General features: G+C 48.0%; 1 protein-coding gene across 4 annotated transcripts in view; it reads right to left on the bottom strand.

The window, feature by feature from the left end:
- Nucleotides 1-7,164: 7,164 nt before the first annotated feature.
- The window catches only part of GARRE1 (granule associated Rac and RHOG effector 1), an 81,971-nt gene continuing 65,516 nt past the window's right edge, over nt 7,165-23,619 (bottom strand). For all 4 annotated transcript variants that reach the window (XM_059151975.1, XM_059151976.1, XM_059151977.1 and 1 more), the window contains 6 exons: nt 19,452-19,577; nt 17,519-18,552; nt 12,901-13,066; nt 12,076-12,213; nt 10,299-10,377; nt 7,165-9,805 (listed from right to left, as the gene is read on the bottom strand). In XM_059151975.1, coding sequence (XP_059007958.1) covers nt 9,497-9,805; nt 10,299-10,377; nt 12,076-12,213; nt 12,901-13,066; nt 17,519-18,552; nt 19,452-19,577 — 1,852 coding nt within the window. In that variant the 3' untranslated portion in view covers nt 7,165-9,496. The remainder of the gene's footprint in view (nt 9,806-10,298; nt 10,378-12,075; nt 12,214-12,900; nt 13,067-17,518; nt 18,553-19,451; nt 19,578-23,619) is intronic.

The following is a 23,619-nucleotide window of genomic DNA, read 5'->3' as shown; positions in this document are numbered from 1 at the left end:
GCCTTTATGGCGCAGGCGCAGGCGCAGCGCCAGCCCCGCCCCGGTCCCCGCCTCGCCCCGCCTCGCCGCTGTCCGCGCCCTCGGGGCGACCTTGGCAGCATCTGAGGCTCTGGGGCCTAGCTTTGTCTCTGCCTGCAACAGGTCAGCCACTTGGCCTGCCAGTCTATGCATGGAAGTGACTGGGGTAAAGAGGCCGAGCTCCTCATGCCCCTGCCAGCGTCCTTTGTCCATTCATTCATTCATTCATTCAGCACCTTCCACATCCCTGATCATGTTCCAGGTGTTGAGGACACAAAGTGATACATAAAATATATGGGGGGTGGAGGTCAGAGGCTGGTAAGGGTGCTAGGAATTGGGGTTGCAGTTTTGAATAGAATGGCCAAGGGAAATGACTCGTGAGGTGACTTTTTGAGCAAAAACCTAAAGGTGGGGAAGTCAGCCACTTAGATGTTGGAGGGGGTGCGGTGTTCAGGCAAAGGGAAGAACAAGAAAAATTCCCCTGTTGAAGATGCTTTGGTGTTTCAGAAGCAGAAGGCAGAAGGAGGCACGTGTGGCTGGAGTAGAGTGAAGGAAGGAAAGAGACAGGAGTTGAGGTCAGAGAGAGAAGGAAAGCAACAAAATCGCATAGAACTTGTAAGTCCAGGTTGCCTGGGTGGCTCGGTAGGTTTAATATCTGCCTTTTGCTCACAGTCCTGGGATCCAGCCCCATGTTAGACTCCCTGCTCAGCGGGGAGCCTGGTTCTCTCTCTCCCTCTGCCTGCTGCCCCTGCCCATTCTTGTGCTCAGTGTGTGTGTGTGTGTGTGTGTGTGTATCACATAAGTAAGTAAAATCTTAAAAAACACAAAAACAAACATAAGTCCTTGTGAAAACTTTGGTTTTCTGAGAGAAATCCGAAGCCATCAAAGGGTTCTAAGAGTGGAAGGACATCATTTAAAAAGCTTTACAAAGGATCAGACCCACAATGTAGCCTGAATGGAAGGACCCTAGATAGGAGGCTACTGCCTCAAAGCAGGCCGGGGATGAAGGTGACTTGAGTCGAAGTAGTAGGAGCCGGGCATGGTAATCTAGATACACTGAGTGAAGAACTGACAGAAAAAGACCAAAGTTACATCCAGTTTTTAACACAAATCCCTTGGAAAACGGAATTGTCTTCACATCTAGGAGAGATGAAAGTTTGGGGTGGGGGGAAGATCACAAGCTCTGTGAGACATCTAAGTGTAGGTGTCACGTTGGGTATTTTTGACTCTCTCCCCAACGGGGAGAGAAGGTTCGAGCTGGAGGAAAAACTTGGGAGTCATCAGTGGATGGATTGCATTTGAAGTTATGAGCCTAGGTGAGAGTCTGGATGACACAGTATGGATGGCCACAGAGGAGAAGAGGTCCAGGAACTGTGCACCCAAACTGAGCTTCTCCATTGCCTGCTTCCTCCAGAGAGCCAGCCCTCTGGGAATGAACCATGTCCCGCTGCTGCTCCAGTCACTCCCCCAGCTCCCTGCAGTCCCTACCTCCTCCTCCAATCTCTGCAAATGGCTTTTCCCTTCCTGCCCAGGAATATCTGGGGTCCTAAAGATGCACAAGGAAAATGGAGAAAAGCTGAAGACTGAAGAAATGAGTGGTCAACAGGACTGTATAGGGAACTGCCCTGTCCACATGGGCCCTTACTTACCCAGAGTTTTGGGCCAACTGTCAACTCTTGAGATGTAACTGAACTTCCCTCACTCAGCACACCCCTGACAGCACTGAATGGCATCTGTTCTCCTAGAGTCCCTGAGAAATACTTTAACCACCGTTTCTCACACAAGCCAGGAACTTGTCTACACAGAACAGCACCCCCACCCCTAAATCCTGTGTTTCACAACCTTTTCCAAAAGGAAGGCCCTTCTCAGTAGACACAACCCCCTCATCACTTGCCCTGTGATTCCTCAGATGGCCCTAGCCCAACCATAGCTACTGACTGACTGCCTTCTTCTAGTAGGCTCTTTCTGGTGACCACAGTGGATGTCTGTTGTCTTTATCCAAAACCACTGCATCCCACTCCTGTGTCTCTTCCTTTGCCTCCTCAGTTGCATCAGAGAACAGCCCATGACCTAAGCCAGCCAAAGGAGTGTCAGAGGGAGAAACTCAGTTTTGTGTAGTGTTAAGTTTCCCCTTCTGAAAGAGTAGTCCTGAGGATCATCTGAAGGAAAACAATGCAGAAAGTCATCCCCGGCGCCATACCAGAGTCAACCTCACAGGGCCCAAGTTCCTGGTTACCAGGCTACCTCTGTCTGTAGCTGGAACATAAGTCAGTGATTTCCCTTCATGTTGATGTTGTTGGGGCTGGGCTGTCATTTACAACTATGTCCTTCCAAAGGTTTTCTGGGTACTCACCTAACCACTGCCACACACCTCTAATTGTCGTCTCCTGGCCACTTGATCCCCACAGGTGCTGCTTTGGTTACTGAAGAAGAGGCTGGCCATAATGTCTAATGATTGCCTTTTTGGAGGCTTCATCTTGTTTGACATTCTCTGATATATATACCTTTGGCACTTTAGGCTCTCTGATTCTCAGCAGGTTTAACTACTCCAGATTTCCCAATAATATTTGAAGTTTGACATTGTGCTTTGAAAACCCAGTTGCATGCATTCTTTTTATTTTTTTATTTTTATTTTTATTTATTTTTATTTTTTAAAGATTTTTATTTATTTATTTAACAGAGAGAGATCACAAGTAGACAGAGAGGCAGGCAGAGAGAGAGAGGAAGGGAAGCAGGCTCCCCGCCGAGCAGAGAGCCCGATGCGGGACTCGATCCCAGGACCCTGGGATCATGACCTGAGTCGAAGGCAGCGGCTTAACCCACTGAGCCACCCAGGCGCCCCTGCATGCATTCTTTTTAAATTTATTTTTGCAAGATACACACACACACACATGCAAGCAGGGATTTGGAGATTTGGAGGGTGGGGTGGGGGAGGTGAGCAGAGTCAAAACTTGATCCCAGGACCCTGGGATCCTGACCTCAGTCAAAGGCAGATGTTTAACCAACTGAGCCACCCAGGTGCCCTGTATTTTATGTATTAGCAGAAAACTATATTGCTATGTGGAGGGCCAGAAGTCACAGCTGCTACAGAGAGAAAACAATTAGGAAGAGACAAAGAAGATCATTATTACTTGAAGGACATTCATCAACCAACTACTAGCATTGTTACTACTTCCGCTGGTTTACTATGTTTGCAGCTCTGCGCCAAATGCTCGCCCATATAATTCTCAGAGCAGCCCTGTTATCCTGCTGTCCTCCCCATTAAACAGGCAGGTTAAGAAATCTGAAAGTACCCTATTGCTAAGTGGAGATTTAATCTAAAGTTGCCTGATTTCTGAGCCCTGTTCTTTATCACAACCCTGTCTTGCCTGCCAATTTCTGGCAATTCCCCATCATCCCAGTTCTGTTTTAACCTCAATTAGGCCTCTATGATATTAATTCCAATCGACAGGGTAGAATTTTACAAGTGGAAAAGGCCCAGAAGGGCATCTCAAACAGAAAAAACAGCAGCTTAATCATAGGCATCAAACTGAGGGTTGCTCAGGGGAGGGGGAGTGATGGACACTGGGTATAGTTTGTGTTGTAACCAGCACTGGGTATTATATAAGACTGATGAATCACAGACCTGTAGCCCTGAAACAAATAATACATTATATATAAATTAACGGAATTTAAATAAAATAAAAAGAAAGGACAGCAGCACAGAAAAAGTCAGAGAAGTAGGAAAATCCAACACTGCACTGCATTAACACCGGTCCCTCTATACTGGATCTAAGGATTTGTGTAGGGCAACAGGAAGAAACCCTCCAGAAAAGGTGCGGCGAGCGGGAGAGTCATCAGTTACTGGAGTGTGAGGTTAGCATCCCAGATCAAATCTCACGGGATGGTTTGGGATTTGGAGTTTGGAAATTTTTCAGGGTAAGGGAATTTTACGTTATCACAGAAGTAAACCCCTACTGTTTTCCACCACCATGATCACCATCGCCACTTGTTGTGCCAAGCCCTGTCTACAACTATCTACAGAGTTCAGAGTTCAGATACCTGAGGGTCCTGTGGCAGTGAAGCTTGGAGGGATGGACTAAGCCACAACCCATAGAAAACCTGGCTGGCTCAGAGCCTAGCGCAGTCTTGGAAAACCTGCTGGGCCAGGACTAGCACTTAGTGAGCCTGCGGCTAGCGAGCAAGCAGAGTTCCAAACAGGAGCCCTGTTCTGTAAATGGGGAAACTGAGGCATGGGCAATGAGTTAAGTCAGGCCTTCATTCGGGACAGCTGGACAGGATTCAGGCAGAATCTGGAGACTAGGGAATCACCCGCTAAGGTCGGAGACAGTGCGCGGGGAGGGGGGGCAGTTCTGAGGCAGAGCTGAAGTAGCCCACAGGAGGTCGGGCGCGGGGCGATGCACGCCGAGGGATTTTCGCTAGCTGTTTCGGGGAAGCGCACCCACCCCGATGCTGAGTCATTGCGACCTGGCGAGGGGTGGGAACTGCGCCTCCAAGGAGCTGCCCGGAGATCCTTGCGCGCAAGCCGCTCACGGGAGAGGCAGTGCGCACGCATCTACATGCAGGCGGGGCGGAATCGGCGCAGGTTGGGGGCGGCAGCGCGCACGCGTTTGCGTGTGGGCCGGCACGTACGGGGTGCACGTGTGCGCATGTCCTCGCGCCGGGTGGGAAGCAGGATGCAGGGAGCACTAGCAAACGTCTCCGTCCGCACGTCTCGAATGGACGTGCGCGCGCATGTGCGCAAAGTCCAAGTACGGTGGTTGTGCGCGTGCGTACGCGAGCAGAAACGCGAGTGGGATCATTGGCGCCCCCCGCAGGCGGCGAGCTCATCCTGCGTCGCGGCGTTTCGTGTGACAGATCGTCGCTTGGGGATGTAGCTGCAGATTTTCCCTGCGATTCCAATTGTTAGATGCTTGAAAAAAATTCCTTAGGGTTTTCACGAGAATAGAAAACTCCATAGTTACTAAAAAGCTGCATAATCCTGCCTGCAGTTCCCAATGTCAATCTCGTTTCACAGTTCTGGTACAAACTCTGGCATCGTGTATTATTCTTCTAGTTTGATGTGAGAGCTAATTCTAAGTCGTTATTATTATTTTTTGGCATTAGAATTTGCTCAATAATTTCCTCATCAACACCTCGTTTGGTCTGGCTCCTCTGAAATTGTTTCATGCTGTTCTGCACTCTGGCCATGTGGCCACGAACAAGACTTCGTTCTAGTGAGAGGGACAAAGGCAGACTCGATTCTAGGGGAGCGCTAAGTGCTATAATGAAAAACAAAGCGAGTAAAGGCTGGGCTTCTACCCAAAAGAGAACAGATGGAGGCAGAAGCAGGGAGCACTGTGGGAGCAGCAGGCAGGTGGGCATTGGGGGAGGGGCACTGAGGTTGGCAGAAGTGTATAGGAAACCCTGAGACCAGAGAGGAAGAGGCAGGAGCCAAGTGAGGACCAGGTTGTTGGTAGCATATATGTAAGAACATGATGGAATCCAAATGTGCTTGTAGATAGACTTACAGAACCTGCCAGTTAAGGAGAGTAAAGGAAATAACTAAGAATGTCTTCTAAGATTTCTGCCAGAGCGGTTGGGTGAATGGATGGTGGTACCTCCTCAGAAGTATGGGAAAGATGGGACTGTGAAGACTGAGTTTTAAAAGCAGAGACTGGATTTTTTTTTCAGCCCTGGCTCCTAGCAAGGGCCTTGCCCCTAAATGACTTCAGTTGTTGCAAGGAACATGACCTCCTGAAACAATCCTTCCTCCTCACTTAAGCCCACATTCTGAACCCAGTCCCAGTACTTGCCACATGCAGCCCTCCCACCACACTCACAGAGGCCTGAGTCCAGCCAGCCTCCCCTTGTGGAATCAGAAGGCCAGCTGTGGGTGATACTTCCAGGAGGCTGCCCCCGGATGTTCCTCAGCATATGTGGCCGGGAGGCAGCCAGTCATGCCTTCCTTGGACATGGCTTTTTGGCACTTGAGGAGCTGGCCATTGGAAAGGTTTATTTCCTCTGTGCCTCCAGATCAGGAAGCAGGTCACAACAGTGGCTACAGGATGCACAAAGGACCATCTCCTCAGAGTGCCACAGCTGGCATGCCGTGTTTCAGCAGCACTCCTTTAAGCTGGATGCCCTACTTTGCCAGGGTCCCCCAGGTGACAAAGGAAGGGTCACCAGCCTCCCAAGAACCCTCTTGCAGCTCAGGTGTAACATCTGTTCAGGTTTCCACTCAACCATTGGGCATGTAGCCAGGCCCTGAGACTCCTCTTGTCTCCACCACTGCTGTGAATTGAAGTCAGTGAACAGCACCACGTACTGGTGTTGAAGAGGAACATGCTTGAATAAAAGGCTAGCATTTTAATATGCACTTCTAGTGTATTTCCTAGCACACTCATGCAACACAGCTGTTACTAAGCAGCCTTGTCCTGGGGGGCACTTAGAAGGCTCTGGGTCTTGGTCCCCATGCCCAGCTTCTGGGCATTTCAGCAGAAAGAAGCCTGAGCAGTATTTACACTGGTGGGTTATAGATTAATGCTCATATCCATTTTCCTGAGTTCATGAAAAAAAGTTTCGATCAAATAATGTCTTGCTCTAAGTGAAAAGAAGTTGAAATTCTCCTGTAACACACCCTCCCTTTGTGGTTCTCACCCAAGTTTTCCTTTTGCTGAGCAGGATGATATTATCCAAAGAGACTAGTCCTTGTCCCTGAAAGGTACAGTCTCTTTGCCAGATATGGAGTCCCTGGCAGAGCAGGGGGAGAGCTCATCCCTGGATCCGCTCCTTGGAAAGGCTGGCTGGGCAGTTCATAGTGCCCAGGGTTGGTGGAAGGGGGGTGTTGACAGGCCACAACCCAAGGAGAGAACCTGCATCCTTCCAGGTGGTCTCCTTCACCATGACATTGGCTCTGTCCCTACAGAAGCCTCTTCCAGCAACTGGCCTTAGGGAAGCCAAATAAAGAGGTGTAGTAGGTCATCTGCTTCCTGCTCACCCACGCCAGCTCATCTTAATATTCCCGGTGGTCTTTCCTCTCTCAAGGTCTCAGAACCAGGGGCCCGGCTGACCTAAAAAGCAATGCGGGTGTCCCTTTTCAAAGTCATGAACCAGGCAGGGCTTCTCAGGTGTCTGCTGCAGTTCATTTCAAACAGAGATACAAAGTATTATTAAATGTATATTTTTAATAAAGCCAATAGTTATTTTACTTATAGGAGCTTTAAAAGTAAGATACAAAATGTAGAGTTCCAGTTTGGAAGCGTTGTAACTATTCACACGATGTCCTGCTGATGCCCGAGCAAGGCAGTCACGCCCGGCCATGCAAAGGACACACACACTCACACACGCACACACATGCGCTTTGGCAAGACCCCTCTGCCGAGCGCAGCACCTGGAATTACCAGTGTTCAGAGCAAGGCGGTGCCGAGAACACAGCACCTACAAGGAGACCACACAAACAGCTTCACACAGTCTCACAGCCCACGGATATGCGATTACAAAACGTCCCGCTTAATCGAGAAAAACAGACCAGAGAGTGACAATGTAGCAGTGTCAAGGTCACCTGCACTGGGGCGTCAAGGGCTGACCTCTGTCCAGGGTGAGGTCTTTGGGGAGGCACTATTAAAACAAGAGTACTTCAGTATAATTGAACTTGAAAATACAAGGTACTGTGGACACCTTACAGAAGGAAAACAGAAAACTACCTTACAAGGAAAACAGCCACAAACACGCTCAGACAGATACACACTGGGACAGCAAACAGAGACAAGAGCCACGCAGGGTTGGTGCAAAGCACGTGCCTGGAGAAGTCTATGTACAAAATAGTTCTCTGTAAACATGGTGAGGTGAATGTTCGGAAGCCACGGTGAAAAGGATCAGAAGTACAGGCAGCAACGGCATCCCCACACAGCACAAAAGACGACACCCGAGGCCTGCAAACAGCCTGGCAACACAGTACTAAAAATTCAGATGGCTGGGCTCAGACACCCCAGGGGGCCTCTATCATTAGTGTGTATACATACATATACATATATATTTTTTCTTTTTGGTATTTTTAAATATAAATTTACTTATATCCGTAGAAAAATGAGAACATAAATGTGTTATTACAATCTCTGCTGGAAAAGCTTATATGGAGTTAGAAAGAATAAACCATTTATTAGTAGTTAACATATATATTAAAATGGTTTAATGATTTAAGAAAATATAAAAAAAAATATTAATACTGTCCAACTTTCATACCAGAAAATATTATGGATTTTTCTCAATTAGACTTTTTCAAAGATGAAATATGAAAAATTTAAATAAGTTTTATATAAAGAACTTCTGTAACCTCAATTAATATACAGCGGGATATGTCTACTCTGTAGAGATATATGTATCATTATTTCTCAATTTAAGCACCATTCAATTCTTCTGGATCCATTCTGGCTGGAAAATATCCCTAAATCCACAGGATGTTACCTCTTTAATGGCACATGTCAACTGAAAATGAGGTGGTTTTTTGTTCTTGTGTTTTTTTTTTTTTTTTTAAAGAAAAGACTTTAAATTAATTCCTATCTACATCTTAATCGGTTTGTCTTGAGCCAGCTCACAAATGTTACTGCAAGTTCAAGTGCAGGTGTCTTTGTGCAGCCTCTTGACCACACCCCCAAGTTTGGAGACTGTGTCAAAGCCTCTGGCCACGTGTGGATCTGAGGGCAGCAGGTGCAACGTCATCCCGCACATGGACAGCAGCCAGCTGGCTCATCTCCATGCACCATCAGGAATATGCCTCTCAAACGATCCTGGCTTTGTACATCCAGTCAGAACTGCACCCCTGGGGTGCTGCTTGGGGTGGCGAGGGGCTGGCTGCCCACCCACAGAAAAAACAGGTGATTGCTTCCAATCACAAGTATTCTATACTCTGCCCCTTTTGTGTAAGCTTAAATAAAGATAGTGTTGAACAAACATCCAGCCTCTATATTTGTTATCTTAAAATATTCAATGCGTTTTAGGCGGGAGATGTTTTAACTAAAAACCTCTATGAAAAATAGCTATAAAATACAGTGATTGATGTGGTCATCACTCAACGTGTTAAGGAGGAGGAGGGGGAGGGGTTTCAGAAGAATGGTCAGTTTTGCTCTCAGCCTTCAGGCCTGAGGCCTTCCCAACACACACAGTGGGACTACAAACTTGAGAGCTGTGTTTCTCAAAGTGTGGCCTATGGCCCACCTGCATCAGAATTACTGGGGGAACTTATAGCTCAAAGATCCCCCAGCATCTCCCTGAGGGTCAGAAAGCTGTTTCCAGCTGGCCCTCCAGGGCTCTGATGCCTCCAAAGTTTGAGAAGCCAGGCCTTAAAGGCTTGGAGCTGCCAACTACCCACATCCCCAAGGATCCCTGCCTGGGACAGGGGTGCACTGGTCCTCTGGGGGGGCTGGTGCCAACTAGTCAGCCCTGGGGTGGGGAAGCTGGCTCCAACAGCTCTGGGCAAGGCAGGCAGGCTGCCCCTGGGTCAGTACTGGGGCAAGTAGGCCGGCCGGCGCTCAGCCTTCCCGGGGAAGGCCTTGAAGCCCTTGGGTGTTGCCTTGTGTGCCGGTGGGGGTGGGGGCTGCGGTGGGGGCTGCACATAGGTAAATGAGGTGGCGCTGCAGTCGCTGGTCGCGGCCCACACTGGGGACTGCAGCATCTGCATGGTGTCGTTCCACTGGCTGCCGGGGCTGGCAACTGCGTAGAGTGGGGCGCTTGGGCTGGGCAGTGTGCTGGGCAGCGGGGCCGGGTGCTGCCAGGGCGCTTTGGGGGGCCACGTTTTGGTTTTGTTATCCTGAGAGATAGAAGAGGGTTCTTAGTGGCATTTCTGGCAATTGGTCATCTTTTCCCACCTCCCCAGGTCTCTGGTCCTTATTCCCACCTGGGAGACAGGGAGGGAGCCCTTCACCCTCCCCATAGCCCTGGAGCAGCACTGTCCAGCTGAACTTGCAGTGACAGAAATGTTCTCTGCCTGTGCTGTTCAATGCAGTAGACACTCCCCGCATGTGACCAGTGCTACTAAGAAACTCAATGTGTATTTATATTGGATCCATTCCAATTTAAATAGCCAAATGTGGCTACTGGCTATCCCAGTGGACAGCACAATCCTAGGGGCTCCTCTACATCTGGCTCTGAGTCAGGTGAGATGGTTAATCATGGGGAAAAAAGTTGTTCACCACAAAGAACCCGTCTTTGAAGCCCTCTTGAAACTTAAGCTTTGGAACCTCGCTCACGATTTGTACCCCCACACAGCTGGCCCTCTGTGGCCAGAGCAGGGCCCATGGTACCTGGTTCACGTCCTCCACTGTGGTAAGAAGAGGCGGTGAGGGGAGCGTGCTGGTCTCCTGCTCTCCACTGCTGTGTTTCCTGAAAGAACCAAGAGCTCAGTGCAGTGGGTGCCTGGCTTGTTGCCCTGCTGACCTTGCTGCCCTGCTGGCCACCTGGTTCTAGGTGGGGAGAACCTGGGTCCACTGCATGCAGGAGATCGGGTGGTGGGCAATGAATGGAGCACTCCCAGGAGGCCTCTGGGCTTGGGGTGGGGGGCTGGCTCTCCCAGGCTTTGAGTCTGCTGGCTCTGGCTTTTGTTAATGTAGTCAATGGATACTGACTATTTACCATGCCCTGGGGAAGTGGGACTTAAAAGACTGTTAGTTTTAACTACGAACATGAAAAATTTCGGTTATAATGTTGAATAAAAAAGGGAGGATGGAGCAAGTTCCAAGCCAAGTAAATCAGTCTTCCGTGCTCCCACCTGCAGACAGTGGTCTCTACAGAGGCCATGCTCCTGGTGGCTTCCTCGCCATTTTATCGGCCTCTCTGATTTCCCTTGTCTAACACAGACATCTTAAATGCTACCCCTGGCTCAGCCCTGCTCCTCCGGTCTCCACTCCTTGGCACATCCTTTCACACAGATGCTCCAGCCAAAACCTCACATACCATCCCTGATTCTTCTCTCTCACACACACCCAGTCTTACCCAGTTGCTCCCTCATTGTGTTCGGCTGTCTGCTCATCAGAGGCCTCCCTGACTCCTATATATATATATATATTTTTTTTTTCTTTTTTTAAGTAGGCTCCATGCCCAGTGTGGAGCCCAATGTAGAGCCTGAACTCATGACTCTTGAGATTAAGAGCTGATATCAAGATTCTGATGCTTAACCGACTGAGCCACCCTGGCGCCAACCATATTCTTCATCATAGCAACTAACTGAATCTAACATGTTTGATTTTTTTTTCTTTCTTTTTTCTTTTTCCTTTCCCTTCTTTTTTATTTTTATTTTTTGATAGTCACGATGCCCAAGGAGGGGCTTGAGCTCATGACCCTGACACCAGGAGTCTCATGCTCTACCAAATGAGCCAGTCAAGCATCCCTACTTTCAAAAACTTATTAGACCTGAATATACTCTATTATGTTTTCTTTTCAACTTTGATAAAGAAACTAAGGAACAGAGAGGGCCAGGTCCTAGTTTGGAGTTGCAAAGCCTATTGGTGAGTCCTGATTAGAACCTAGTCATCCTGGTCCTGCTCCTCCACAGAAAGGGCTGCCTCTTGTAAGGATCAAACCAGTGTCCAGACCCATCTCTAAAACCCTCCCTTTCCTCCTACTGATTTTTCCGGCTCCTACTTGCATGAAACTCTTCTGCCAGTGAAGTCTCAACCCAATGTTAAGTCACCTGGGCTACAAGCAAGCCCACGGGGAGCCTGGGCTACAGCAAGGCCATGCTAACAGAGGCTCACTGCCTCTCCCACACCAGGCTGACCGGGAGCCATGGCGTTCCTGAGCTTTCCAGAGGAATGAGCTGGGGAACACATTCATATGCCCCTCTATCCTTTGCTTTTAAAAATCTCTTCGGGGCACCTGGGTGGCTCAGTGGGTTAAACCTCTGCCTTTGGCTCAGGTCATGATCTCAGGGTCCTGGGATCGAGCCCCACATCGGGCTCTCTGCTCAGCGGGGAGCCTCCTTCCCTCTCTCACTCTCTGCCTGCCTCTCTGCCTTCTTGTGATCTCTCTCTCTGTCACATAAATAAATAAAATCTTTAAAAAAAAAAAAAAATCTCTTCATACCTTCTCTGCTTGACAGCAGCCACGAGGTCAGGCCCTGAAAACATGGAGAACAAACTGTCCCCGTTGGCGGAGGATGTCTCATCACTTGAGCTGGCGGAGTCCCCCTGAGCACCAGACCAGCCGCTGTGCAGGCCGTCCCTGAAAGCCAGAGAGAGAAGCTGGTCCTGGGCTTCCTACTGCCAGCCTGGACACCAGTTGGACATGCCCGAGGCTTTCCCCACTATCCCGCACTCATCTAACAACCAGATCTCGGTCTCTTGTCTTCCCTTCTAAAAACCCGAGCTTTCCTTCCTGTCCCTTATTTCAAAAGTAACATGTACTCTTCGCTGCCCCGTATTCTTCTTGGAAGCCTTTGGTTTGCATGTGAAATTCATGTTAGAACAAAAAACTGTCCAGATTTATTAACTGGGTGGCAGTAAGAGACATGGAAATCCACAGTTCTCTGGATACAACTGGTATCTGAACCATACACATTTGCTTTTTGGAATTTACAAGATTTGCATTCCATGAATCGCCTGGGGTTCACAGCCATGCCCATTTCAGCACAGAGACTGTGTTAAACATTCAGTGACCTCACAACACCATCAGGTAAGTTCCTGATTCCGGGCAGAAGAGTACGTGCCGAAAATCATCAATTTCTACCAATGGTGTGTTCACAGGGGCATATCATGGCACTCGGCATCTTTGGGTCTGTCACAAAACTCTGAGCACCTGAAGATCTGACCAGATGGGCTTGGAATCATCGATTTGTCTGATAAGAGTGCAGAGGGCCCCTGGGGATCCTCAGGGCCCAAACTCAGCTTCCCTCCACCCCCCAGCACTCACCCTTCTGTGAAGAACTCTGGGAAAGGCCAGGTCCGATGGGCATCATCCATGGGGGGCCAGTGGCCCCGGGGGTGGCCTGGGCGGCGGCCGTGTTGCACTTGCCGCTTCTGCTGCATTGCCTGGCTCACTCCTGCCACGTAGCGAGCAAACTCAGGGTCCGAACCCACTGTATTAAGACAAAGGGGGAGAGAGGGGTTGGGGACACACTGGCCTCTTGTTTCCTTCCCTGCTGCCTGAGTACGTGCCAGTCACACACACAGTAAAAAGTGGGCAGGTGCTGCCAGGCTGGTGGCCCTAAGAGCTGTAGGACTGGGGCTTTCAGCCCGACATCTGACCTGGGGGATGGGGTGTGCACAGGGACTGTCAAGAAGGGTTAGGCCTAGGACAGAGGCAAGCTAAGTGGGACCGAAAGAGAACCGAAAGGGATCCATGGTTAAAGTTTAAAGACAAATACCAGATACTTAACAATGTTCCCATGTCTGGTGCTACCTATATAACAACTTAGAAAATCATATGATTGGGGCGCCTGGGTGACCCAGTGGGTTAAAGTCTCTGCCTTCGGTTCAGGTCATGATCCCAGGGTTCTTGGATTGAGCCCCACATCGGTCTCTCTGCTCAGTGGGGAGCCTGCTTCCTCCTCTCTTTCTGCCTGCCTCTCTGCCTACTTGTGATCTCTGTCAAATAAATAAATAAAATCTTAAAAAAAAAAAAAGAAAGAAAATCATATGATTGATGTCTTTAAGTGAACTGATAACCTTCAAGTTGTCAAAGCATCAGTGTCATTGCCACTTGGCCCAATCTGAATCCAGGATTTTCCTGGATACTGGATGGCAGATCTACTCTGTGTAAAGACAGTGAGTAATGAATGCGATGAAATATCAGAATTTCAGAGGTATTAAGATGGGCCTGGGTGACTCAGTAGGTTAAGTGTTTGCCTTTGGCTCAAAGGGTCTTGGAATTGAGCCCCACATCGGGCTCCCTGCTTAGTGGGGAATCCCCTTCTCCCTCTCCCACTCCCCCTGCTTGTGTTCCCTCTTTCTTCTTCTCTGTGTCAAACAAATAAATAAAATCTTAAAAAAAAAAAAAAAAAGGGACGCCTGGGTGGCTCAGTTGGTTAAGCAGCTGCCTTCGGCTCTGGTCATGATCCCAGCGTCCTGGGATCGAGTCCCACATCGGGCTCCTTGCTCTGCAGGGAGCCTGCTTCTCCCTCTGACTCTGCCTGCCACTCTCTCTGCCTGTGCTTGCATTCTTTCTCTCTCTGACAAATAAATAAAATCTTTAAAAAAAAAAAAAAAAAAAAAAAAAAAGAGGTGACTCGAAACATACTGGCCAGAGCTGAGTAAGGATGGGCAGGGCAGTACAAGTGGGAGGAAAAAACAGCATAGAGGACGCTGAGAGGAAAAGTCAAACAAGAAGATACGGCGGGGGATGGGGGACGCATGAGGGGGCGCCTGGGTGGCTCAGTTGGTTAGGCGTCTGCCTTCAGCTCAGGTCATGATCCTGGGGTCTTGGGATCGAGCCCTGTGTCGGGCTCCCTGCTCAGCAGGAGGCCTGCTTCTCCCTCTCCTCCCTGCTCATGCTCTCTCTGGCTATCTCTATCTCTCTCTCCCAAATAAATAAATAAAACCTTAAAAAAAAAAAAAAAAAGAAGATATGGCAGAAAGGTATCTATGGTTCACAAGCTGAACATGACTCAGCAGTGTATACTTAAAGCTTCACGCTGGGGAAGATACTAGGGCAAAATCTCATTCTTAGCTCATCCTCAGGGCACGCCATAGGACTGCTGGTAAGACTGCATGCACTGCACAAAGATGCCCACAACAAGGGAGGGGAGGGGCTGGGCTGAAATCAAAGCTCCCTTTGCAGTGAGTCAAGCTATGCTTCCAGGGGCTAAGTGTGCCCTGTCAAGAAGGGGCACTCTGCGAGGAACTGGCTTTGCCCAAGATGGGCCTTCTGTAATTTCATCTATCCAGAGGAATGCCCTTCCTTTATTTGGGGAAAGGGCGATGCAGATCTTATGCCCTCACGGCAGGGTCTGCAGGAAGGTCCATCAAGGACCTGCAGATTAAAAAGGACAGGCAGCAGATGAAGCTAATAGCATTTGTAGCTTAAAGACATAGAGGCCATCCAGGACTCAACAAAGATCAAAAATTCTGCCAAAGAGAGTTTATACTCTGGACTTAATTACATGACTATTAAAAGATGTACAGACCGTCTAAGAGCAGTTGAAAAAAATGCCCTCTGTGACACTGCGCCCACCCCAGTCAGTGGCAGGCCAGGTGGGGCCTGCTTTTCTGGAGCGGGGTGGAACCATGGGCCCTTCCTGCGCCCCAGGGTCCAAGGTTGCCCACATCTACCAGAGAACAAGAAAGCGTGAGCAGCAGTATGAGGGATTTTTAGACAACCTAAGGAAACATTTCTTTCCATTAGTAGCTAATGCTGGGCTGTTTGAGCATGGAATTCCTCTTTTGCTGGTTATTTATATCAATATTTGCTATAGTTATTTATATATTTTACAGTATTCTCCTTAAACAGAATATATTTTCCACCTGTATACCTTCTGCTACATTAAAGAGTAATGCATTTCTATGTATTTATCTTGCAACCACCCACCTTATCAGATTCACTAATTCGTTTTTTTTAAATTAGGTAGTCTTGTTGGGCTTCCCCCCCTCTCTCCAATTCTGTTGCCAGGAAACAGATGTGCTTTCAGTGTATCTTTTTTCTAAATCTTATTACACATATCTGGCTGTATTTGCTAGAAAGTCCGAGACAAAGTTACACCTACTGGCAGTAACAGTTGCTACTCTATCTGGGTCTTGATTTAAACTGGAATGATTCTGTTTCACTATACAGAGTAATTCTTGCTCCTGGCTTTTGGTAGGCAGTCTTTTTAATATTTAATAAATTTCTTACTTTCTTTCTTTTTTAAAAGAAATTTCTTTCTATTCCTGTCTTCCTTAGAGGTTTTCCTTTCTTCTTTTTTGTTTTGTTTTGTCTTTTTTTTTTTTTAAGATTTTATTTATTTATTTGACAGACAAGAGATCACAAATAGGCAGAGAGGCAGGCAGAGAGAGAGGAAGGGAAGCAGGCTCCCTGCTGAGCAGAGAGCCCAACTTGGGGCTTGATCCCAGGACCCTGAGATCATGACCTGAGCCGAAGGCAGAGGCTTTACCCACTGAGCCACCCAGGGGCCCCTGTTTTTTTTTTTTTTTTTAATCACTGGTAGCTTTTATCAAATGTCTTTGTAAATTCTATTGTTGTGTGACCTCTCATGCAGTGGGATGACACCAGGGGTTACTGAGCAGCAGCAGAGTCCTTCCACTGTCCCACCTGTCTACGCTGGCGGTAGTAACAGAGAACTGCCTTCCCATCATGGCTCTGTCATCCCGCCTCTATTCACACTCATAAAGAGAGGACTATGGTTTGCTTTTAAATAACCCGTATGAAGTTTTTATGGGAAAATCACGTTGGCTTCATAATTACTGTTCCAATTTCTTCTACTGAAACAGATCTAGGCAGGTTTTCCACTTCTTGGCACAATTTCGGTGATGTGTATTTTATTAGGAAAGAAGTCATTTTTCCATTCAGTTTTCAAATATGCTGTCATTGAGTCGTACGTACGTAGTAACGTCTTAAACTTCTTTTAATCTCTCCTATTTCTGAAATGACATCTTTTTCTTTCTTTTTTTAAGATTTTATTTATTTGTTTACTTTTAAAATTTATTTATTTGTCAGAGGGAGAGAGAGGGCAAAAGCAGGGGGAGCAGCAGGCAGAGGCAGAGGGAAAATCAGGCTCCCGGCTGAGCAAGGAGCTCAATGCAGGACTTGATCTAGGACACCAGGATTATGACCAGAGCCAAAGGCAGAGGCTAAACAACTGAGCCATCCAGGCGCCCTTCCTTTCTCTTGCCTAATCTTGTTTCTCTTTGCTCTCATCTTACTGAGACTTATAATAAATTGGCTTATCTATTCTGTTGGCCTTCAAGAGACCTTTTTAGATTTTATTTATAATTTCTATTATATTTCTCTTCTAAATTCAATTAATCCTGGCTTTTCTCCTTAATTACTTCCTCCTCCTAGTTTATTTTTGTCTATTTCTAGGTTCTTTCTCTAATTTTGTGAGGTAACTCTAGTGGTATTTTCACACTATTGAGGCCAGGAGAAGCCATATTCTCTGAAGGCAGGAGGATGCTTTACCACCTTTCATAGGTCCTAGCGTTTAAGCATAGACCAGGTTATGTAATCAGGGAAAGAGCAGCTCACAAAGGGCCTGATGTCTTGGCTCCCACGAATAGGAGGGCCCAGACAGAAGCCCACTTCAACTTTGGGATGTGGAGTCATTCAAGGAACTTCTCTTGGCCTTGATCCCAGCCTCTGCACAGAGAGAAAACTAGTAGTCCTGACCTTCCTAGTCTCATTCTCACCACGGCTGTCTACCTTTGCTGGATGTGTCCCATACTTGCCATCCAACAGCGAGAAAAGGTCTTTAAAGGGAAATTAGCAATTCACTTGCCCCTACAAGTAAGGCTGTATCAGATGGGCCCTATGAAGTCCCAGTGATTACATTTCTGTGAAAACCCCAAGGTCGGCACAGGGCGGGGGATGATCCACATACCTGCAGGATCAAAGGGCAGAATCTCTCCCAACATCCCAAAGACGCCATCACTTTGGTCACGGTTTGGCCAGGTGTTATTTCTAGGTCCCTGCGGCTTCTGCCCCAAAACCTCCGACATCACATTATCCATATAGCTGCTCACCAGACCCAAGCTGTACAAGTCAGAACTGAGATCAGATATGCCAGGCCACTGGCCGAGAGGAGACAGACCTGCTCCGACTGGCTGGGTGGGCTGCTGGGCTGAGCCATGCACCCATTTCCCAGGGGCCCGAGGCTGGGGAGGGGGCTGCTGAGGTCCAATGGGCTGGAGCAGGTGTTGGTAGTACTGGACCTGGGGTTGTTGCTGCTTTGGGGATGGCTGCTGAGGTGCCAGGCCGGGCTGGGGGGTCAGAGGGGCGTGGGCTCCAGCCTGGGGTGGCCGTGGTGGAGGGGGCACTGGTAGTGGTGGCTGCTGTGGCGGCATGGCTCCTGCCTTCTGTTCAGTCACCATGGCTGTGGCAGCAGAATTACGCCTTGTCACCAATGGGGAGCCCTGATGTGACTGGCCCATGTTAAAGCCCGAGAGAAAATCGATCACCTCTTGCATTTCCTGATCGGTTGGTAAGTTCATGCCCTTCTCGTCCTTGCCATCATCCCCTGGCAGGAAGTTGTCACGTCTCTCCAGGAGAAAACCATTGGCCATCTGATTACTGGAATTCTGCGCTGACTGTGAAGGGTCTGTAGTCCTAGGGAAATTACCAATGTTCAAAATGCTTTGTAATCTTGAATCAATATTGCTGGGCATTTTGGCCTTCTCTTCTGAACACCCAGCTATGAAGAGGTTTTTGGAAGGGGTATTTGGGATGGAATAATTTGTGCTGCTGCTAGAGCTGGTGCATGAAGCTTTCTTGGTGAACCGGGATGTCAGCTTGGAGAACGTCTTCTGTAGGCCGCCTGAGGATTTGTTCCCATTCCCAGAAGGCAGGTCAGCCTGATTCCCAAAATCGCAAATCTCCCTTTGAAGCTGGATCTGTATGCAGGGTAAAGCTTGTTCCCTATTTCAACAGAAACATATTAAAAATTTAAAAAGACAAAATACAAAATGGATCTCTTTGCATCTAAAAAAGACTTAAAGGACAAAAACAGTTTCTCTAGTGTCCTGGTGTCATGTTCATCTATTTTATAGAGAAATAAAATGAAACCCCAGACTTTTAAGTGTTCATAAGACTGATCCAGCAGAGGGACGTGGGTAGAGGTAGGGCAGTGGGCAGAACTCAGTGACACCAAGCAGCACTGTTGTCTTGGCAAAGACAGTGCCAAGAACAGACGCCGGTTACTTCAGTGTTTTCCGAGAACTTTCCTAGTACTGAAAGAGAGCCCCAGAGATGGAAAGGGTGTGGGGCTGAGGCAGGCGACGGTTGCTGTGACCTGGGACAAACCACTGCAGTGTTCCGGGCCTTGGCACTTATGAGTTCGGAAAGGGATGTTCACTTGTGAGTTCGGCCGTATGTTCAAGGTCCCTACCATTCTGAAGTTCATAATTCCCCAGAGATGGTCTTGTGACTGTCAGCTGCTTTCAGATAGAAATAAATTTCATGTAGGATATTAAGTAAATTTTCTACACGTTTCTCTGGTCTTCGTTCATGAGGAGAGTATGAGTTGGGCTAAAATCCTTTTGATGGACTTACTCTCAAATGGTAAAACCAATGAAGGCAAACATGCTAAGTAACTGAGGAATCTGGATAAAGGGCAGAGAGCAATGCTTGGTATGAATGTAACTTACCAGTAAGTTCGAAATGATTCCAAATTTTAGTGACCAAAAAGTTCTCTTTCTTGCCTTACTACCTCACAAAGGATCAGCAATGTGAGCATGCAGGAGACTGTACACGGGCACACTGTCCCTGACTATGGGTCCAAATGTGAGCTACTTCAGGTGATCAGCAGGGATACCCACCTCCCTGCCCTCCAGCGGCTGAGGTCCAGCACGGCTGTGTAGAGCACGTCCACCAGCCCCAGGGTCTTCTCAGGATCGAGGCTTCTCTGCAGCAGGGACATGGTAGCAGGGTCTTCCTTCAGGCACCTAGGCAGGAGGCAGGCCATGTCAGTCTAGGTGGCACTGCTCTGAGAAAGGGTCCCAAATAGGCTTTGTACAAAAGGCTACAATGTTTACATGCTTTTGGCACCAAATGAAAATCCAGTAATTAAAGACCAGTTAAGAGAATGACAAGGCTAATACTGGAACTTTCTGCTGCGAACGGGAAGAGAAAGCCACAAGGGCTGCGATCACCCTAGATTTCTAATTCTCTTGAGTCTGTTTGGTAGGAAGAGAAGGGTTCAGTGGAGGTGCTATGTTCTGGGGGCCCTAATGCCCTCTTACTGTCCACACTGGCTCCACCCTTGACTTTCTGTTCTACTGTGTTCAGATTCTGGGATCTGACACCCTTTCCAAAACATCCTCGTCCCCAAGAAACTAAAGGTCAAAGGAGGGACAAACCTGGACTCGCTGCAAACTTCAGGTAAGCACTAAACATGGCCTTCCCTCATGAGTGAATGTTTTCCCTTTCCAAGCTGACCACTTCAGCCCGTATCCCCTCTCCTCCGAGCTCGGCCATCCCTGCTGCTTCTCCCCTTCCTTCCCATCACAACCCTCATGTCACCAAGAGGAGATCTGGTCCCTCTCCTTACCACTAAACCACCCCCTCGAGTGCCCGTGCCTACACTTCCAGCCTGCCCCTCTGGTCATGGTCAGGGTGGAAGATAAGGCCTGCTCTGCCACCGGCTGACTCTCTAGCTGAGCACTGCATGCTCTGTACCCTCCTGCTTTCCTGAGGACCCCTGCTCACCTAATCCCCCTGCCCCATGACATTCACCTGGGCCAACAAACTGGCCTCACAGACCAGCTTTTTTCTCTCAGCCCCACATTCCCCTCCAGATACTGCTAAGTTCCCTACTCCCCCTTTTAGCAAAACACTTTGTCTCCTCCTTTTCCTGACCTCCTAGTCTCACCTCACCCCACTCCTGCTGGGCTTTGGTCCCCATAACTTCACTAGAATAGCTTTTATCAAACACCTTTGATCTCGCCAGTGTCAGAGGTCAATTACCGGTCTCCATCTTACTCAATCTCAGCAACTTGTGCAATGCTTCTTTCCTCCCGCAGCACTATCATCTGTAGCTCGGTGACCCCAGACTTGCTCAACTTTCCTCCCACCTGGCTGGCAAGCTCCTTCCTGGTCTCCTCCTCTGCTGACTCCTCCTGCTCTGCTTCCCCGACCTCGGTATGGTGGTGTGTCCTAGGCTTTGTTCTTTCTCCCCACAATGCTGCATCTTGTCCTGCAGCTGCACAGACTATCTTCCACGGAAGACTCAAATTTCCTTCACCAGCCAACCCCCTCCTCCCGAACCCCACTCTCCTGAATCTAACTGCACAATTGACATCTCTTGGGTGCATCTAACAGGCAGCTTGGTCAGCACAAGTGCTTCCTCGCCTCTCCATCAAAAACCACTCTGAAACCTATACATTTCCTCTGTAAGTACACAACACAGCCACTTACCCCAAACTTACACATCATCTCTGGCTACCTGCAACCCATGCCAGTCCACCAGCAAACCAAGCACTTCTCACACCTCTTTTATTACAGCTCTACTCCAAGAAACCACCAGCATCTGCGTCTCAGGACCAACCTCCCAGCTGGTCTCCTCTCCCCTGCTGCTGTCCCTCCCAGCCCACCCTCCACACAGAGGCAGAGTGAACCGGTAGCGCCAATCAGAACACATCACTTCCCTGTTTAAAACCCTTGAGTGGCATCCTGTCAGGACTGAAATAAAATCTAAACAACCCTTGGGGGTTTCTGTGACCTTATCCCTCCTGTCTCTCTGACCACACCTCTCTCCACTGTCACCTCCATTACCTTTGTCCCAGTCACAGGCTTTGGCTTGCTCCCTGAATATGATGGATTTGCCCACATCTCAGGACCTTTGCTTCTGCTGCTTCTGCCCAGCCTTCTCTCCTGAGAGCTGCTTCCCACCATTCAGGTCACAGTGCCCATTCAGGGTACCTCCACCAAGAGGCCTCTTCTGAGAGGCAGAACCAGGAAGATGTTGTCTGTCTGCTACTAGGCACTCTGGCAGATAAGTGGTAAAGTCGACAGCTTGCAAAGCCATCTAAGAAGGCAGTAGCACTCCCCAGCGTGACTGAGGGCTTGCAAAGAAACAGGTCTCTGAGGATATGAGCCAGCCAGCCTCAGCAACACTGCGAAAGGCAAGCTCTGCCAGTGACCAACCAGACCCTGACTCCTGGGAGAGAATCTTGGCCAGTGGACCTGGCCAGGGTTCATGTACCCGAGTCTCTCAGCCTGGAATTCCTGATTTTTAGGACATCTTTGCTCTGTGCTCCCAAGCCACTCCTGGCTGTGATTTGGCGGGTCACATATGTTTGCCCACTAGGAGAGCATTTGCTGGTCATGCAGAAAGAAGTACTACAGTTGCTGGGGAGAATAATTTTTCTTTCTGAAAATCAATAAATCGGCACTTTTATTAATTTATCAGTCCTGAGAGTTGATGGATAGAATCCCCTTAAGAGACGAAAACCATTCTTTTGGCAAATCACGTAGACTTGCTTAAAACCCTCTACCTGTTCTTAGAAAATCCAAGTCCCTTGGGGACACTGCAAGTCCTGGCTTCTGTGAGTCTCTCTTTATGACCACCCACCACGTCTCCAGCCGTGCCAGTTCACTCCTCAGAAATCCTTTCCCCATCTGCTCTCTCCATGGCCAGCTCTTTTCCAATGTCTTATCTTCAAGGAAGGACCCTTCGTGACTGGCCTCATCCTAAACAGCCTCCCCTCCCCAGCACCACCTCTGTCATTCTCCATCATATGACATTACTCTGCTCCTAGCCCCTCAAACATGTGCTAGGGTTTGAACTGAACTCTTATGATTGCTAGCTGTCCCCTCATCATCCCTCCCATTACAAAGTCAACTCTGCTAGGGACAGAGAGCCCATCTGTCTTGCTCATACTTAAATTCCCAGAGCCCAGGCAGTGTCTGCCACATAGAAGGTATTTAGTAAGTATTTGTTGAAAGAAAGAATGGATGGACTAAAATAAGACAGTTAAAAAATCTAAATAAGGGATTACTTAATTTGGAAAAAAAACATATCTGGCAATGGGACACTCCACTTTATTAAACGCAAAGCATATAATAAATTCTTGACTGCCTTTGTTAACTATTTCATTTTTCCGAAGGTGGAGTAAAGCAATCACTTCTTTTGGCATTCTTCTCAACAAGCACATAGTTTATACTTCGAAAGAAACAAAAATATGTATTTTGAAAGCTTTGTACTTTTACCAAAAGCAACCACCAGAGGGAGCCTCCCCAAGAAATTACAATCTATAAGGTCTTTTGTGGCGGTTCAATGAATTACAAAGAATGAATTACTCTCAATGAATTAGTCATGATACATGGAGAGTTCTGGAAGTAAACTGCAGTGTTCACCATTTTAGTACTAGTTATTTATATTCACTCAATTATTCAAAAATTCAAACTTTTCTCTAAAATGAGAATCCTGGTTAAGTTTAGTATTTTTCAGTAAGAACCTGAGTTGGAAAACAAATTAAGAATTCAGGGACACTTGGGGCACCTGGGTGGCCCAGTGGGTTAAGCCTCTGCCTTCAGCTCAGGTCATCTCAGGATCACAGGCTCCACGTTGGACTCTCTGCTCAGCAGGGAGCCTGCTTCCCCCTCTCTCTCTCTGCCTGCCTCTCTGCCTACTTGTGATCTCTCTCTGTTAAATAAATAAAATAAAATCTTAAAAGAAAAAAAAAGAACTCAGGGACACAAAAATCTTACATAAAAGTGAGCTTTTGGTATGTTGTTTGATAGGAATGGAGAAATCTATATAAATTAACAATATGTCATCTCAAAAATCAAATAAAAAACTTAGTGTGGGAGGAAACTGAAAGAAGGGAGGTTTTGGGACATGAAGTAAACTTCTCACCCTCACCTCATATATCAACAAGTCCTAAGTCTTTGGCAGAGTCTATCACTGGACCTTCACATTTCAAGGAGAAATGGTTTAAATAAAACTCCAGTGTGAGGCGCCTGGGTGGCTCAGTAGGTTAAAGC

This window comes from Mustela lutreola, chromosome 16, assembly GCF_030435805.1.
Source record: "Mustela lutreola isolate mMusLut2 chromosome 16, mMusLut2.pri, whole genome shotgun sequence".
NCBI classification, from domain to species: domain Eukaryota; kingdom Metazoa; phylum Chordata; class Mammalia; order Carnivora; family Mustelidae; genus Mustela; species Mustela lutreola.
This window is presented reverse-complemented; position numbering and strand designations above follow the sequence as displayed.